The sequence below is a fragment of the Vidua macroura genome, chromosome 1 (genome assembly GCF_024509145.1).
Source record: "Vidua macroura isolate BioBank_ID:100142 chromosome 1, ASM2450914v1, whole genome shotgun sequence".
Taxonomy (NCBI): domain Eukaryota; kingdom Metazoa; phylum Chordata; class Aves; order Passeriformes; family Viduidae; genus Vidua; species Vidua macroura.
Genome location: NC_071571.1, coordinates 92,687,488 through 92,706,988, shown reverse-complemented (window position 1 = coordinate 92,706,988; position 19,501 = coordinate 92,687,488). Strand labels below are relative to the sequence as shown.

General features: G+C 37.1%; 1 protein-coding gene across 1 annotated transcript in view; it reads right to left on the bottom strand.

Moving 5' to 3' along the window:
* GABBR2 (gamma-aminobutyric acid type B receptor subunit 2) overlaps positions 1 to 19,501 on the bottom strand; it is a 350,484-nt gene that overhangs the window by 37,819 nt on the left and 293,164 nt on the right. Inside the window, exon 14 of the mRNA XM_053976709.1 lies at positions 1,536 to 1,646. Coding sequence (XP_053832684.1) covers positions 1,536 to 1,646 — 111 coding nt within the window. The remainder of the gene's footprint in view (positions 1 to 1,535; positions 1,647 to 19,501) is intronic.

The following is a 19,501-nucleotide window of genomic DNA, read 5'->3' as shown; positions in this document are numbered from 1 at the left end:
GCAAAGGACTAGTGAGAACCCAAGCAGTTTGACTACTAACACCACTCAACCTCGAAAGCTCAAAGAAAATTGCCAGAGAATATATATTTGAAATATTTTAACTGAAAACATGGATGAAGTTACTTGAAAAACCAAAAAAAGCCCTAGCAGTTGTTTGAATTTTACTGTGGCCGCAGTGCTGGTCAATGTCACAGCTCCCAGCTTGTGGCGCCCTTCAGGACACAAATTCCTTGATGCTGTGCTGCATGCCAAGGTTAATGTGCATCCAGAGCCACCCCGAGCTGACCAACCAGTAAGACATGCTGAGCTGTGGAATCTCTCTTAATTCCTGATCCCTTTGGAGAGAGCACGTACATCCTAGCTCATTTCCTACTTGGACATTCTCTGAAAAGGAGACATCTACACCTAAAGTTGACTTTTTTTTTTTCATTTTCTTTATTAAATGGAAAGCTGAGAGGGCTTCATCAGAGCTCTCACCTGGGACCTGGAGACACTTGTTGCTGGTGCTTCCTTGCTTGAAGGTTCACCCCAGCAGAGTGGCCTGACCACAAAGCAACTGTTTAGAATTTACAGAAACAAAACTTCTCATCTCTCCCTTCCTAACCTCATATTGGATATTTAAAGATTTTTCAGCCTGAAAAAAGCAGCATGAAAAGCAGCAGTAGGGGAGAGGGAAGAAGAGGACTCCAGGCACCAGCAGCCCCCTCTGGGCAGCAGCACCAACCATGCCACATGGAAGCAGCCGATCCAATCTTTTCCTGGTGTCCTAATGAACCAGCGTGCTCCAAATGCACAGAACAGATTGACCCCTTCAGGCAGTGTAGACTAATGTCTGTCAGGCTTAGGATCCAGATGGGGCTCAACTCTAGATAGATGTTCTGTGGATCAGTGCTGTCCATATCAGATGCTTTCAAACCTTCAGGATCAGGATCTTTTAAGCACTAATAGTCACCTATACAGGTTTGTTTTTTTTTTTTGGGGGGGGGTTGTTTTTTTTTTTTTTTTTTTTTTTTTTTAACTACCAAGCCTCGGGGTTCTTGGTTCCTGAGGTCTGTTTTAGTTACAAAATATTTTTATGGAGATGGGCCTCAGTGACAAAAGGGTTATTTTGATTAAGGCCCCAGATCAATCTTGCATCTCATGACTATTCCTCAAATACATTAGCAACTAAGAGGCAGACATCTCAGACAACTTAGTTCCACCTTTTTGGAGAATCTTCAGGAATTTGGATGATTTGACTTCTTTATTTACGAAGTTGTCTCATTTATAAACCCATCTTTTCAGTACTGAATTTCTAAGTTTGTGGTATATCCATAATATTCTGCTTAAATGCTACTGATGTCTTATATATTTTACATATGCATATATCCACATATTACTGTTTAATGAACACTAGAACAGATCTGATTATAGAAATTGTACTCGAGGCAGTTTTTACTCACTCCCAGCCATCAGGAAAGCAAATATAATTCAGTTCATGCCAATCAGTAAATAGCAGCTTGAAGTCAGTGCTGTGCAGAAGAAGCTGTGCTTACCATCAGCAGCCCTTTATAAGCATAGACAATCCCAAGCCAAATGGTCATGTGGGTGTTTTCGCAGTGCTCCAGGATTGGTCGGATGGAGATATCTCTGCCCGCAGGGTCCGGCTGCAAAAAGAAAAGGTGAAATATTTGGACTCAGATTTCCTTTGCTTCACACCTCAGTGGTACTTTGCTCTATTTCAGTAGATTGAGGATGTGTAGGATACAGAGTGCACAACTTAAGAGTAGCTTGTGATGACAGCAGACCCATGAACCTGCAGAGAAATACAGTGAAAAACAAGTATCTGAGGAAACAGCTGCTTGATAGCTACTACCTGGTGAGGTCACATCTACTTCAAACCTGAAAGGAAATATCTGAAGTCACTCTGTATTTAACAGTGTCAGTCATATTTATCAGCTTTAGGACATTTTTTCTATAAGGTAAACCGCTTGAAAACACAGGCATGAAAAAGAATGTATTTAAATTTCTCTTTCCTTTCACCTGCAGTTCTTGTGTCACTGGCAAATGGCTGATAAACAATGTATGAAACATTGCTGTGTTTCAGGTGGTTTTTCATTGATAACCATGAGCTAAATCAAAGACCATTTACTATGGAAACTATACCAGTAGCTTAGGAAAGAGCATGAATCATCATGATAAAAAAAAAAAAAGGTATTTTACAGCCAGTGATTGCCTGTGCAAAATGAAATATTGCTGGAAGCTTTGCAGTTTTCCATTTATCTTGAAAAGAAGGTTGCATAGTATTGCAGAATCAAGAGGATTTGGAGACTATCAGAACTGTTTGTATGAAGGAGAAGCAATAACAAAGACTCAGAGAAATCTGCAAGAACCACCTCTTGACTTAATTTTTTTTTTTTAAGGACAGGGAAAAAACAGTTGACACACAGAGAAAAGGGTTACTATCTGCTATGCTGTATATAATTAGAGGAGATATTAGGGTCTGGTCAAACTGCTAGACTGCTTGTTAATGGTGTACATTGTTAAAGAACACAAGGATCTTGTATGTAATTCTAAGAGAACTTGTTTTAATTACATACTGCAGAACACTCCTGTTGTGAGATGCATGTACCTACAGTCCGTTGTGTTTATAAAAAAATCTGAAATACTGAAAGCTATTTTTCCTTTCTACTTTGAAAGAATGGATTCGAGCTTCAGTCAAACTAAGATCAACTCAGACGTAGGTTTCTGTACCTGGTTGTCCCAGTGGGCTTTTCAATTTTCCTTTTTTGTGAATAACACATGTAAAATGTCTCATGCAGAAGTATAATAATTATTATATAAAGAAAAGTAATGTTTTCACTAACTGAAAAGTAGAATTGTACATGGAAGGACTTTGGCGAGATCTGAATAATTTCCTAAAGGTTATTTTTACTTCCTCTGATGAGGTATGACTTCAGCTATGTATTTTAGTAGTCACAGCAATAATTTTCAGTTCACTTTCTTCCACTGGTTTTTTTGTATGTGAGGCATTTCCCCTGACATCATACACTGTAAAAAAAAAAAGAGAAAACCCAAACAACTTTGCACTATGATGCGCTGCACAGTGAAACTATTCACAATTCTCTTTGCAAAGCCTCCAGTAGGCAAGACATTAACATTTAAAACCTTTTCCTGTCCTGAACTTCTGTAGAAACCCTAAATGGAAAAATAAAGCCCTTGGAAAAAAAAAAAAAAAAAAAAGGTGTCCTAAAATAAGATAAAAACCAAGGCAGCAATATTAACTCTCCCAAAGAGCTTATGACTCCATCCTAATGGTTGTTGATGGCAGGCGAACAGCCATTAGCTGAAGAACTGAAATGACTGCGAACATTAAGTGTCATCACAACATTTAAGAAGCTACAAATATTTGTCTGGGGATCAGTTGAACTGCCTCATTCTCCCTGATCAATGACAAAAGCTCAGTGCTAAAATTTAGGTGAGCTGAAAACACCTTTCATGTCAAAGCTACAACCTAATATGTTTAACATCATTTTTTTTCCTATTATGTAATAAACTTCACGGGACAAATCATTCACACTGAGCTCTGAATGTGTTACTGATGTGTGACCAGGACTGTATTACACAGAAATTTTTCTAACCTGCCAGAAGCTTCATCTCTTATGGTCTGGAATTACAGAAGTGACATAAAATTTAAGGTTTTCATCATCAGAGTGTTTTCTTTTTTTTGTTTTTTTTTTTTTCCTTCACACTGGTGAGTCAGCGGGGGACTCTCTTTGCTTCCCCAGTGCTACATGACTCCTGCCAGGTATTTCTTCTATTTCAGTTTCCTACTTTTCTAAAACATAATGTAAAAATAATGAGGACTTTCACCTGGTGTGGTGGATGATGTCATGTGGTTTGTTTTCCTTGTTCCTGGATTGAAAACTCTAATCACACCTGGACTGAAGGATTCCTCCACTTTTAAGTAATTACAAGTAATTGGAATAATTCCCTGTTTTGAGGAATATTAATGAAACAAGAATTCCTATTTGGTTTGTGGCAGATTATATGTTTATATAATTTTATATAATTTATATCTTCTCTAATTAAAATATAATTCAAAACTGGAAAGTGTATGTCCATTTTTTACTCAAAACCTCTCTTTTAAGATCCAGGCACAAAAATGATTAAGTGGAAAACATAATTTATTTTCCAATACTATTAAGAGAGTAAGCATAGTTTCCTTACTAGGAAGATTGTCAGATGTTATGAGGCATGATAGTTCAAAATCGATGTTGATTAAGTAAAACAGTGTGTTCAGATTTTCTTTGTGAGATAGAAAAATCTTGTGAAGTGATCTAGGTAGAGCAAGGAGAGAGAGAATACTGATTGCAGCAAAAGTGTACATGGGGCAGCACTTCTTTCAAAAGACTTTCAAGACCTGCAAGGTGATAAATTTTTTAAACAAAATTTTTCTGAGGTCCTGTGTGCGTAGGATTAAAGGTTGGCAGGTAGCAGTAATTTTAAAGTGAACGGATTTTTCTGATTACTCAACACTACTGCAAAATGACAGTTGTGTTCTACTCCTTTTAATTTGTCATTCTGTTTCTTCACTGATTTTGCATGAATTAACTAATCACAGAAAAAAGCAGGGTTAAAAAAACATATGATATTTTCTGATGTCAAAAGAATTTTTGAAAACTCTACAATTACAGCTGAATGGGGCACTTGACTGACCTCTCTAATCATCCACCATTTGTGCACTTTGTTATTGCTTTAGAGAGGATGACAACATAAATGCTACCAGTGATTATGCATGTACTGGAAATTTGCCCTTTCCTTTTATAGAAAACAATCTCAATGCCCTTCAGATGTCATTCTCAAAAGCCCGAAGACCTCCTGTCTTGTGATTAGGCTGAAGCTTTCCTACCTCTTCTGAAACCTAATAATGTTTCTGACATTGACATCAATTTCTGGAGTGCTTTCAGCAGTTGAACATAAATAGTTTAATCTGTTCACTTCATACAAGAGTTGTGTATCATCACCAGTAAAATACTTGTTTTACATGAGATCTGCTAGGTCTAGAAAGCAACCCAAACCAGTAAACAGATTGCCCATAGAATGTTGATATCCCCTGTGTCTGTGTGTTTAAACTATAAGTCAATTCTGTTGTTCTGTTGCCCTTTCATTTCCTTTCCCCTTGAGTCTTCTGGGAGGGGTGGCAGGTCCTTGACATAACAGGTGAGTGATATCCCAGGTGGGAACTGGCAGACTGAGAAGTAAAGCTTAAGACTATCAGTAACCATTAGGGAAATCTGATTTTTATTTTATTTTTTATTTTTTTAAATTATTTTTTATTTTTAAATCCGTAAGTGCAATTTCAAAATTCTTCTCAAAAAGGCAGATATTTGTATGATGACTAATGTAACTTTGACTTATTTTGTGTCTTTATTGCTACTTCTTTTCTGTAGCTTCACAAAAGTTTTAAAAGGAGGAAGGGTCTATGTTCCCTGAGGCATTTTATCCAGCAAATATCTGTGAAGAACAGATTGGGCTAGCACATAGTATCTAAAAGTCCTTGACCTTCCCAAGGCAGTTTTTCTACATGGCCTCCTCACCAGGTCTCTTGGCCAGTAGAGCAGACGGTTCTGTTTGCAGAGCTGTGGTGCTGCTGTGTGAGAGAGCTCACGGGGGTCAGTCCCAGCAAGCTTGTTCAGGACATTGCAGCAAACCCCCAGTGTGACTCTGGGCCATTTCTGAAGCTGCACTTTCACCAGTGAGAAAGTCACACGATTAGGCCTCAGTCTTTTCCAAAGATGGGCATGGAACATAAGGTAAATAGTTGCAGCTTCTGTTTGCTATGTTTAAAAGAAACTGTGTGTTTCCACAGCACAGGAAAATGCAGGATCATACTCTTCTGTCACACTGTTAAAATGGCCTTCATATACCATCCCACTCTGTTTTATCTTCCCTTTAAATGGCTTAAATTGAACTGGCATAATGACTATATACTACAGCTAATTTGCAGTGTGAATTAGATATCTCTGGCATCTTTAATTTGGCACGTTTAGCACTCATATGGACCTCACATGTGATTCCTTGTCTTAAAACTCAGACTTTGCAAAATTAGAAGACTGTTCTTTACTTCTTAAATTCACTTTTTTTTTTTTTACATCCCAAGGATAATTATAGTTGGATTAAACTCTGAATTCTGTAAAGGTGCTTCATAAAAGGATTCAAACAGTTTGAGCACTCAGTGTGAAATTGAGAGCCAGGCTCTTAATTACTGATGAAAAGAGAAGGATCAGACACTGTCAACTTTTTGATTACTTAATGATTTGTAGGTATTTTTAGAGCAAAACAGCTGATGTGAACAGTGATATGAAGAAGAGGTTTTCCAGGAGATGGATCCCTTTTGTTTCATGTATTTTTTACTTTGTGCAGTCGTACTTTCCATTAATGCGAAATAGGAATGGCAATACTAAGCTAGGGTAGCTCATTTGGAATGCCTTCCAATTAAAAATTTGGTAGGCAACCTAGAATAATAGGCAACCTGGTTTGTCTTTGTTGATACCTGAGCTTAGGTTTGGGTACCTTATGTATCCCATTATATGTCACAGGGTATCTCAGCAAAGCACAAGATTATTACTGAATTCTTGCAGTCCAGTGACCAATTTTATTTCCCTCCAATGTTAATTGAGAAGTTTGGACATTTCTATAACATTCTAATGATTGAAAAATGAGGTATGCAGTGTTCAGGATACAAGCTTTCTTACACAGATGTGAATACACACCTCTTTCCTCTGTGACATGAACTAAAGGGTATCTTTAGGTTATCCAAAGGGATTAAAGGGTATTTTCTGCTTCATTCATTTTCTTTTTATACTGAAATCCAGTTCACCACCCCACCTGAAGCAATGGACTGGACTTTAGGCATTGTCTGGCTTCACAAATACTTCAAAAATTAAACTATTCCCACAATTCAATATAGCAATATAGATATTTATATTGTAACTCATAAAAAATCTTCATTCCAAGTGGTATTTTAGTATGAGACAGTAATTCAGTAATGGTTAGCTAGCAATCATGACACAACAAAATGACACTTGCTGGAATACCAACAAGAGTATCCTCTTTTTTTATTCAGTTGCTTTTCATAATTTGGTTTTCTAAAGAATAAAGATGTGCCATCTAAACCAAGGGAAATATACTGATATATTTGGGGGCTTCAAGGACATTGATGTTGCTATTTTACATCCCTCAGCTTGTTACATATACAGAATCCAGGCCTAAATTTCCAAGTGAATGGGATTGAAGAAAGACAGGAAACCTCCCCTCCACCCTCAAATATATTAGAGATAACCCCTGTCATTCCTATTATCCCAAAAAACCCCAAGGTTTGATAATAAAGACAAAGTGATATCATCTTGCAATATATTTAAAAGAAACCTACATTTTAGGTCCCCATCTGCCTCTTGTACAAATAATTCTATAAATCAGTCAGCATACATACTGTAAATTAGTCTGATTTAAAGATGATAAAATGCCAGAAGAGCTATTTATAAATTCTTGTATCATGAATTTGTCCATACATTTATTTGTAGAGAAAATCTCCCATCGGCATTATTTATAACATCACTTTATTTAATGAGTTTTATTTTCCTGTTGTGGTGGTTCATTTTTGTTTAAATGAAACTGTTTTCCTGAGAGGCAAAAGATTCCCAGAGATTTCTTGCTATTTTTATTAATATCATCTCCTAATCCAACCAGTTGCATTTATTTGCATTAACATAAAATGCAAAAAAAATAGTTTAGACTGAGTCAAGAAACCTCTGTGATGCCTGCAAACAATCACAGACTAGCAAATGAAAAGGGAGAAGGCAAAATTCTCCTGAATCATTGCGAGTTTCAAACAACTGTGACTGAGTCTTCCCACTCTGCACTCAGCTATTGCTTCAGTGGAAATTTTGCATCATATTATTTCCTCAGAGAATGTTGCCCCAGTTGCATATCTAGTGACTGGATAATGAAATTTTTCTGTGTATGGCATGGAGACAGAGGGACAAGTGTTGCAAAGACTTAATAAAGCGCTCGGCAGTAGAACGTGTGGTTTCCTTCGAAGGGAGGGCAAGGGGCCAAAACACATAAGAGAAGTAGGTCAGAGGAATGAGGAACCCAGACCCTCTTGCACTGTACAGATTCTTCAAGAAATGTACAGTTCCTGGTATCAGCTTCACAAGATGAATATTTTACCCTCCTTTCCTGTGAAGCTGTCCAGAATTGTGGTTCACAACCCAGACTTGCAGCTCCTTCTAGTTTTCTTTTCCTTTCCTAGCTAGATTTCATGCTATGCTGAAGGCCATGCCAGGCACTCCTTTTGGTGACTGGAGCAATTCAATGCCTCCTTGCTTATGGTAATGGAAACAGACAGCATTCTTGGGAAGGACAGCAAAGGCAGAAAGGAGAACAGTAGAGTGAAACCACAGAGGACAGCCAGGGACAAACTGGGTGGCCCCAGCTGGAACCAAGTTAGAGGCTGTTTTTGTAATTAATTTCCTAGTGGGTAGGCTTTGAGTTGTTAGCAAGGATGTGACTTACTGCCCATTATGTGGCACTCAGAGAAACAGGATTTAACACTTTTCCTGTAAACAAGCCAGACTTGCACCCAACAACTAACAGAAGCTATCATCAGTTGCTTCTTCCTATGAGAAAAACCAGGTCCTCAATTGTGCCTGGCTTTTTGGGTCAAGGAGGACAACAATCTCACCTCTACAATTGTCTTATATTTTCTGTTTAGTGCTATAATTCCCTTGATTTATAGATTCTAAAAATATTTATCATTATGCTTATTTGCATTGTAGTGACAACAGCAACAACAACAAATGGACACTGACTTAATTTAGAAAGTGAAAAATCCATTCCCTAAGAGGATTTAAAAACATCTATATCATGTGTGGGAGAAGAGGGAAGCATAAAGTAGGGTTGTGTGACATTTTCAGAGGCAAATATCAGCAGAGACCACTGCTGCCCTATGCAGGCACTGATAAATTAATAGTTTCTGGACTGTGGCAAACAAAAAGAGATTAATTGTCAACATTAGGGAGATTTTTTTTTTCTTTGTATTCTCCAAAATTATAAGATGATGGTCCATCAACCTATGGGAGGATTTTGCTGCTATTTTTATGACTGCACTAAGACTTAATTGAGGAACTGCTGTAGTAAGGGGAGGTATTTCCTTTGTTTTCAAAAATTTGAGCAAAATCTGTAATTTTTAAATCCTAAGACTAGCTTAATAAGTATATTCCATAATTTCATCATGATGATTGATGCAGAAACATCTAATTCTCTTCCATAAATCCTTCTAAAATAAGTTAATTCAATTTCCCCAACACAAAACCTGCTTTCTCTTCAATCAACTCCAAGTTTCTTGTTGACAGTCAAACATAAGGTACCTCTCAATGTACAGAAGTACATGAAAACATTAGTCTTTGATAAAAATTTTGAAGATTTTCATTTTTTCTCCCACCTTGCAACACTAGTAATTTCTCAGATATAACATTTTTACATACAATTTTCATGCAAAAATGAGTGGATGAATAAATCAATAAAGGTCAGGTCAACAGAAATATTTTGATTGCTTTAAAAGATTTCATTTTGCTTTGACCTTTTAAAATTGATAATCTTCTTTGATATAACTTAACTCCATTTTGATAAGAAAGGTCATGTTGAATTCAAAAGAGATGTTCTTTAGTTAACAAAGGTCAACAAGAATATTTTAGCACTTACCGACCAAAAAAATTCCGCATGGGAAAACTGACTGAGCCTACCTTTTTTTTACAAGTGTATGAATCTTATGGCTACTCAATATTTTCTGAGAAAAATATCCCAATATCTAACTTAGGGAATATCATCAGCAATTAGCTTGGAGATCTGTGTTCTTGAAGGATTACTTCTGAAGATTCATGCTGGCCAGTATAACTGAACCTATATTAGAGCAGTGACACCAATGAGTGAACCACACATCTTTGCAGCTTTTACAGACTCAATTATGCCAGCAAAGCTTACAGGTAAAGGCAGGTGATTAAAGCTGTACAAAGTACGCCTTTATCTTTGGTAGAGTCCTGTTTCAGTAGTGAAAAATATAGGCCTAAACAAATAAAAATTACTTGGAATCTTAAATCAATGTCCGTCTTGTGTTAAAGAAAGACTCCGGAATGAGACTTAATATTTCATAGTTATATTGACATTACAGTTAAATGAGACTGTCTTGCTAGCTGTCTCATCTTCAGTAAAACACAGAATATAGATTTTCATATTCATATTTCAACTCCAGTTTGAAATAAAACATCTCTTTTAGAAAAAAAAAAAAAAAATCCTGTGACAATAAACCTACATAGCTCTTGCTGAGCCAATTGTACTGACTGCAGAAAAAATAGCCCTAATTTTTGTTCTGATGTCTAAAATGAATTATCAGGTTCCTTTAGTTTTTACTATGTTTTGTCTACTAAATTGAAAGGCTGTAAAACAAAATTTTCTTGCTGTACTGATATTTTCAGATTTTGACCCAGTAAACTCTTCATGTAGCTCTTGAGAAGCTACATCTTGAGCTTGTGTTTCAGTGTCAACATGTTTTATCTTCCTTTAACATGCCTTATTGGTCTTCACTGGACCATTGGACCAGCACATTTCCTGAAATCTGAAGAGTGGAATGGAGTATGCTCAGGTGTTATAGCTGCCCTACAGATGTATCCAGGATGAATACCACCATAACAACCAAAGTCGAGTTAGACCAAAGCATACCCCTGTAACCAAAGATGCCACAAAATCTCTCAATTTTTCTTTGGTCCATTCTAAATGAATACACAAATGTGAAGATAGTTTAAAAGCTATAGAAAAGAAAAAAAAATCTTGAAATCTTATTCACCAGGTATTTCTCTTGATGTCATAGGAATAGTTGACATGAGTGAGAAACTATAATAGTTGCACTAAGCTACCTTGAAAACTACATGCCCCCAAAACACAAAAAGAATAGCAATTACAGGGATTTTTGATTTTTCCATGACATCTTTCTTCTACAAATAGCTATTTTGGTGTTGCCACTTCTATTGACGTTATTCAGAGCAAAGCAGGTAGTCATGGGAATTTTTTCTTTCTCACAGTTCAGTGAAACTTTTATGCAACATTTTTCTTAAATAATTTATTTTCTTTCAGCATCTGTCAGACCAGATTTGATTTAACACAAGTCTACCAAACACTTTAAATGTTGCAGGTCCTTTGCTCTGGTATACAGCAGAAGACTGTTCAGTTGAAAAAGCAAGCCACTGTGAAAAAAAAAACAACCTAGCAACCATAAAATCCATTCTATATTTCCATAGGTTTTTTTTTTTATATTGTTAGACTTGAAATCATATAGGGTTTTTTTTGTTTGTTTTTGAAGCATATATATGATATATATGTTTAAATATATGTATGTAGTACAAGCAGATAACTCTGAACCTACTCTGCCTTGCAATTCCCACATATTCTTGATAATATTAGTACATTTGCTTATTTTAAAGGTGATGTTTCTGTGAATTCTTGCATTAGAAGATCTGGACAAGACAAAATGTTTATTTTTTCAAGCTGTAGAGTTATAGGAAGCATTGATGTGATGTGCTTTCATTTATATAGCTAAACATATAGTGTATATCCATAGCTTTACATTTTTTCTCTTGTCATGAGAACTTGAAGTTATCCTGGTAGAGATGATCTTACCTACAAGCATCTTCCCAGTACAGGTGTATCATACTGTGTCAGGTGTCAGCATGTTTCAGGAAGCTGGATTGTTTCAGTATTGGAAACAAAGCCTGTAATCTTTACTGGACTTGAAGAATTCATTGAGGTGGTTATTTCCATGGTAAAGTGGAATTTATCTGTAATTTTTAATAGGTGTAGTTAGCAATTTAATAATTTCTCCTGTTATTTTTTTAGGGATGTCTATTCCATAGTTTTATTTTGACAGGTGAGCATGTGTAATTCTTCTAGAGTGCTTCCAGAGCTGACATGAAAGCCATCAAAAACTCTTTCTCAGCATAGCCCCTGACAGCTTACATTTACACCCAATTTTTCATTTCCAAGATCAAGGCATTGAAGAGAAACAGTAAGGGGTTGATGCCTTTGTTCTTTATACCACTTTGCACAGCCCACAGAGACCAGCAGAGGACGAGATAAAGACAGGGAGACAGGCATTATCAACATGAGGGCAGGAAAAGCAGCACATTTCTGAACAGCGATGGCTGGTGTCAGTGATGCCTGGTTTGTCTGACTTGGCATTCACCTCCTTTGCACTATTCACCTACAGCCACTAACCGGCCTGTCACACATTTCAGAACAAACCCTTCTGTCTGAGCTATCTGAGCAATTATTATGCTGTCATCATCTCCTCTTTAAGGTTGCAGCGCGACAGGACTTTAGGAGAGGCAGGAGGTGTGACCTTCTGGCACTTTGCGCTGCGCTCCGTGTGGCAGTGCTGGAGGACTCCTTGGAGCAGGACCAGCCAAAACAGCTGGGTAAGTAGCAGTGGTGTGGCCCCAGAAAATCTCAGTTTTGCTGATGTGCTTTGAGGAGCTAAGGAAACTGCAGAATGTTCTGCTACCGAGCTCTTAGTTGATTCTCCCCAAAGTAAATCCACACTGAGGATCTCTGGAGCACCTCTGGTAAGAGCCAAGTGTTCCAACTCAGTAATGTGAGATGTCTTAATCCTCTGCTGGAGTAAGCTTTCCTACCATTGAGAAACTGAAGCTTGAGGTGGTATTCACAACTCATCTGAGGCTTGAAAAAGTGTTAGCAGTGACAATTCTTGGTCACTTGAGTTTTTATACAGCAGAGTAGACTTTTGGTAAATTACTCAGAAAATTAAGTAAGAATCTCACAAATATACAATACATAAAATATACAAGGATAGAAATAAACCTTGGGGGAAATCCTGAGATCTGATGGAATAAGGGAAATACAGAAAACTCAAGAAGACTGAAACATCAGACCATTTTGGCTCAAGAAGACCGTGGGGAAGAAAGGAAGTGGTGGTGAACACTTTTGCCTGCCAAATTAAGAAGAAAGGGAAGAGAGAGCTAATGCAGAAAGTGGACAGGTTCACATGATCCCCCTAAGCAGCATTTCCTTCTGGAACCACCAAGTGGGATATGAACTGACTCAGCATCAATCCCATACAGTTAAGACATATAAACCAACATATATAAGCCAAAAAATAGCAAAGAATTCTTTCTGCAGGCTGATCAATATTAATTTTAAAAAGTATCTCTTAATGAACTTTCATAAAAGTGTTTTTTTTCCTTTTTGAAATGTGTTTGTATAATCTTTGTAAATCTTTATCTCCATGCAACTAGGCCTGATGTTCCCATAATCACCTTGACAAGACTTTATGAATACATCAGTCATTCAATACAACAAATTAAACAACAGCAATTATTGGTTAGAAGCGGAAAACTACTTTCTTAGGAGATGATTGAAGGCGATGAAATCTTCCTCTGTATGAATCAGAAACTATATTATAATTATTATAGAAACAGGAACTCTTATAAAGGCAGAATATAAATGTAGTCTTTTGAGCTTGAATTAACAAAATATTAATTTGAAAAATACCCACCCAATACTACCCTCCAGGGATGAATGAACAGGGAAAGACAATGACAGTTTTTCATACACTTGTTTATGAATAGATGAGTATATCCACCACTGAGAAGTGCTAGGATATGTTCAATGGGATGAACAAGTGTAAAACTTTGAGTAGACCATGATTTAGCTAACTTGTTAAAACACAGGGATTTATATATATCAGACAGTGAATAAATAGCATAGTTTGTTCACATACAATTGAGGGATTAGAAAATCTACTGTTTATGAAAAATTTTGAAAGCACCATCAAAGGTAGACTCATACTATTGTTTTCAGGGAAAAATCCAAACAAATGCTTACCTTAAATTTCAAAATATTACAGTTTTATATTATATGTATAATATAAAATATTATACAGCTGTAAGCTACATGAACCCATTCTGTAGAGACAGGTTATGACAGCCTTCCTTAATTAAATAGAACCATCTTCTACAAATAATTTTTTTCTGCAGTAATTTGGACTAATTGAGGAACAATTGGTTAAGCAAAAAGTACCTGAATAACTGAGTGCAGTGTTTCAAAATGAGAGAGTCCCCATTACACAATTTGCATGTTAAATAGTACCTTAGCACTGTATGAGCAAACTCTCACAATATGGCCCTATACATTTAAGGTTTTATGGAGACATATTAACTTCTTACTGTTCTTTAAATATCCTTTATCCCCTGAAGATATAAAGTCTGTGGTATCTTGATTCCTATATCTGCTAATTATGATTAAATAAAAGGTTTCATTTTTCAATGTAGTATTCTTAAATACACTGCTTTCAAGAATTGTATCAAATATAATAGTCACAATATGCAATTTGGGTTGACTCACAGGATCATGAATCTAAACACTGAGATATGCATTGCTCATGTGTGAATCAAATCAAATCCTGAGGACCAACATCTCTTGTGACAAGCAATAAGAAGCTTCCTCCAATACTGTCTGATCTATATTAGCTTTGCAAATATGTTCTTTTTAATTAAATAGTATACAGATGTTAAGTTCAATTTCTATTCCCAGTATATTTTCACAAGTATAAGTTCTTGTTCTCTCTTTAAATGGCTCTATGTTTGCCAAATAGTCTCCAATGAATCCACTAACGTTTAACTCCATGGTTAAAATCATTTGCCTATGCCATGGGCTACAAAGACACAGCATATTGCTTACAAATTGAAATCAAATCCACCAGGTACCATTTGTTACTTCTGAGTTTTTTTTCAGAATATTTTACTTAGTGGTCAATTAATAGAAATACCTGAAATTCCCTAATAGAACACCTGCCTATATGGACATAATATCTTTACTGGCATGTCCTAGCTTCCTAGGCTTATCTGCAATGTGCATGGCTATCTTCAACCCTTAGCTTTCCAGCTTTATCTAAATGAAAAAAAAAAAACAAAAAGAGAAATGATAAGTACACAGATGAAGACCATGACTGAATGTACTTTTTTTCACCATCATCATGCCATTTTTTAATGGATGATCATTTTTTAATGAATGATTTTCACTCACATCTGTATAAAATAGTGTTTAAAATGAGTGTGAAAGACAGATAGGTACAGGCCTTGTTAGCAGAGGAATTTATTTTGTGTGCATGGACAATTGCAAACAAACAAGATATGATGTTATTAAACCTATCCATTAAAGCAGCTGTCCAGCAGGGTTAATGTGTCTTTGCTAAAGGGTGCAAAAGGGTGTATTTTTCTAGCTCTGCAGAGAAGTGCAGTTCAGAGTATATAATTGCTTTGGATCCAGCAGCCATATCTAAAAACTGATTGCTGTAGTCCATCCCTGTCAGGCAGCTGCTAGGGTGGGAAGAGCACCAACTCTAGTTATAGCCTTCCCTAAAGTGAATGGGAATCTTACTTTTCATTTTAGTGCAGTCAAGATTATGCCTGCGTTTTTTTTTTTTTTACATTTTTCAAACCCAACAGGATTCCTACAACTGCAACTATGAGTCACCACCTGCAGCACTGCCTGGGCTGGGCACACCTATTCAAACAAAGCCCTGTAGCCTTGTTACCCACCAGTGCATAGAGCACATCAGGCACACTCAGAGCACTTCTGATGTAGTTTCACTGAAAAAGTGAAACTAAATCCCAAGTGCACATTCCCACATCAAAATGCTGATGCAGGCAGACAGATAGATAGACACAAAGTTCCTTGAGGAGGGAAGCCTTTTCATAAGTCAAGACTTAGATTAAACTGAATAACTTGATTATTAAAGGTGCCTGTGCCTTTGTATGTGTATAGTTTCATGAGACATATCTCTGATATAGATATCTCTTTTTTTTCTTTTAAAGAGGAAATCAACTTTTAAGAAGCTGCAATTTGAAGATTCAGTTTCTCTTTTAATTTACATTAGAATGCTGAACTATAATTTAACAAGAAGATCAAAACAGAAAACTGAACCACCTTACAGAAGCTGTCTTTCAAGAATGAAGAGAGATTCAGACTGTTTCTGCAAATTGCAGTCTTCAGGCTGATTAGACATTCACTATGTCAGCATCACCACAGACAGAAACCTGGAGGGTTTTTTTTAGCTATACCCTCTCTCTAGATCTGTGTTTTTTAACTTGTGTCAAACAGTGATAGCAAACTACCAAGTATGGTAAGGCTGATGTGTGAGAGTGGCTCCCGTGTACCGTAGTACAGAACACCAGTCACTCTTGGTAGTGCCTTACAAGCACTGCACCCAGCCATTGCACCTTGGAGTCCTGTGGCATGTGCAGGTACTCCTGTGCATGTGCAGCAAGTCCAGGACTTCCTGAAGGTGGTCAGGAGAGAACACACAGTGCCCTGTCATCAGCTGAGTACACAGAGCTCACAGAGCAAACAGTCTGAGCACTTAGCAAAAAGCTGAGCATTTATTTTCTCCCAAGCATTTCTTCTTATGGCCAAAAGAGTGTCTTGTCTTGTTAGTTAACTGGCAATTTCTGGAATATAATGCAAAGTCTATACTTTCAAATTCTTAGTCTGTGTCAAATTCACAGTGCACGGAGAATGGAGTAAAGGGGTGGAATTTACCCAGTGTACTTTTCTGTCCTTTTACTTACATCTGCTAAAGAACATCTGTAGCTCAGTGGACAGACTGCTGCAAGGACAACAAGATATCAGGCTATTCACATAATTCCAGCTTCAGGAAACCATGGAATAGCTGAGGTCAGAAGGCACATCTGGAATTCATCTTGTTCTCTCTGCTTCGCACAGGACCAGCTAGGGTCAACCATATGTTGTGATCAACTGTGGTGCTACCCAGCACCTTCCTAGAAAGCAGAGAATATTCAGCTTGTTTGCCCAAAGCTGTCCAAGCTGTGCCAAGTGCTGCATGGGAAGACAGGGCACTGGTGGCACAGTTATCTCAGGCCCGCTGTTCTGGCTTGTCCTGAAGTTTGCACAGGAATTCTTTGGTATTCAAGTGTGGATTTTGGTCTGCACTCAAAATGAAGTATAGATATGCCAGTGGAATATTCCAAACACAGAACCACAGGAAAAAAAATATTCCATGTTTTACCTTCTGCTTAGTCTTCATGTATATATCTTTCCCCCTAACATATGTGCCCGATTCCCAAAGTGATGGGTATATTGAAAATTTATGCATGCTTTACATTTAATTTAAGCATTTCCATAGCAACTCCTACATTTCTGAATGATTTATCCCAAAATACAGAATACATTCTTTTCAGAAAAATTTCCCAGGCTGTATTTAGCCACATTCATATATGAATTTCTACAATTTAATTTTCAATGAAAATCACCCTATCATCTACCAGAATCAAAAGTTTTAACATACAGATTAGCTTTTATGACTTCTTTCATCTCACTCTGTGTTTAAACAATTAGTCCTGCATTAAATGGAGCTAACAAAGCCTGATTTCTTAGAATCAGTGTTTTTGATTGGTAGATGCAGGTGTTTTATAAGGTCTACCTTTGAAGGAATAGATCAAAGATGCCTCTCCTTTCTCTGTCTTTCTCTCTCTCCTCCCTGGGTCTTTCACACTGGTGCTTTCTTGTCAGGAGACTCTAAAAGATGAACATGCTTTCCAGAGGCCTGATATTCAACCAGTGTTCATAAAGACATGATGATAGATAAATCAAATATATATTATCACAGTCTGTTGAAGTCTGGATCAAAATTAGAGGGACTTGAGGTGATGTATGATGCACATGGTAGTAATGAATTGATGACCCATACTTCTATATGGGTGAACTTAAAAACATCTGGGATTCAGGTAGGAATAAAAATACATCACAGAAAGAAGAGGAAATACATATACAAATAAAGGAAAACAGGAGAGGTATGGGAAATAATATCTTCCTTGTAAATTTTCACTTATTTTTCATCTGCATTTTGCCTTTCTAAATGTCACTTTTGGAAGTGTGGAAAAGGATTCCACAACTGCAGGCTTTGCTGTCACAATAGCAAACTTTCACCACATCTGATTCCTGTTCCAGGACCACAGCTGGTACAGCACACATCTCTTACACTGGTATGCCTCCCTGAGCAGTCAGCATAAAGCAAAAATCTAATGGAGGTGAGGAGAACGAAGCATTCAGATTTGCCATCAGGTTATGCACACATCACCTGCATTTTGTGCAAGCAGGAATGCCTAAGCCAAGTGGTGAACAATCAGGCTTCCCATGCATCAGGCAGAAACCTGATGCTGTACTTGCCTGCTGTGTCACACAAATCTGAGCTGCTCTGTAAACAGCAACAAATAACTGAAAAGTCAGTGGTGGTACACTTAAATTTGTAACTTGCACATTTCTTCCAGTTCCATCACTTTCATGCTAGGAAGCAAGAGAGGGAGTTAAGAGAGAGATACTCTCAGCACCCTGGCAGGCTCCAGGACATAACCATCAAATAAATAAAATAATTTAACCCTAATGCAATTATCTGCTTTCATTGAAGGGTGATTTTAGTTTGCTGGATTCACTTATAAGATCAAAAAATTATCCTAATAAGTTTACACTGTTCTAAAGATGATAGCATTCTCAGTGGCCCTAGTACAACTCCAATGGCTTGAGTGGAGCTGCTAGACATAAATTTGTTACATAAATGAGAGCTGCTTTCAGTCAGGCAGCAATGATTTGATCTCCAATTAAAAAATTAACATTAAAAAAAAAAGCCTAGCACTACAATTAAACTGCTGTTAGATGTACAGTGAATGTGCACCTGTAGCACAGAAATGATACTCAGTTTGTGGGTGGAAGTTTCAAAAACAAATTCAAAATTGAAGCCATTTTCTCTGGTTTCTGTGCCCAATCTGTTGTAAGTCACAATGTCCTTAGGAGGGCAGATTATTTGTAAGGCTCACAACACAAACCTAGGATATTAAATCGTACAACCTAATGATCTGTTGTTTATTTTTCTCTAAAAACAGGGTAGTGGGAGGAACAATGTCAGGCAGGGATTCATAAAAACAGAGAACTTCATTAAAGGCATGTGGTAATCTCAACTCCTGATAATGCAAACAGAAAGACCAGGGTACTTCTCCAAGAAATGTGATCAAAACCAGTAAAAAAACTTTGTGCATCTTCTATTTCCACAGGTTACTAAAGAGACTACTATTAATCTGTTTTGAGTCCTCTAATACAGACAAGACTGCAAAGAGAATATCAGATAGCGGAGTGCTCAGCCTGTGAACCCTGGTAGAGTTGGAAGGGCTAAGCAGCTCAACAATAACTTTAAGCAGTTCTACCCTCAACGCTGCACTTGGGCATCTGAAACGTTAAAATCTAGGATTTCAGAAGCCTGAAAGGAAAAGTGGCAGCTAGACTGAGGTTGGGTGAAATTTGCACCTAGGTGCCTATGAGACATCTAGGCAATTAAGAATTTAAATAATTTTGGATTCCTGACCCTGCATTCCCACATACC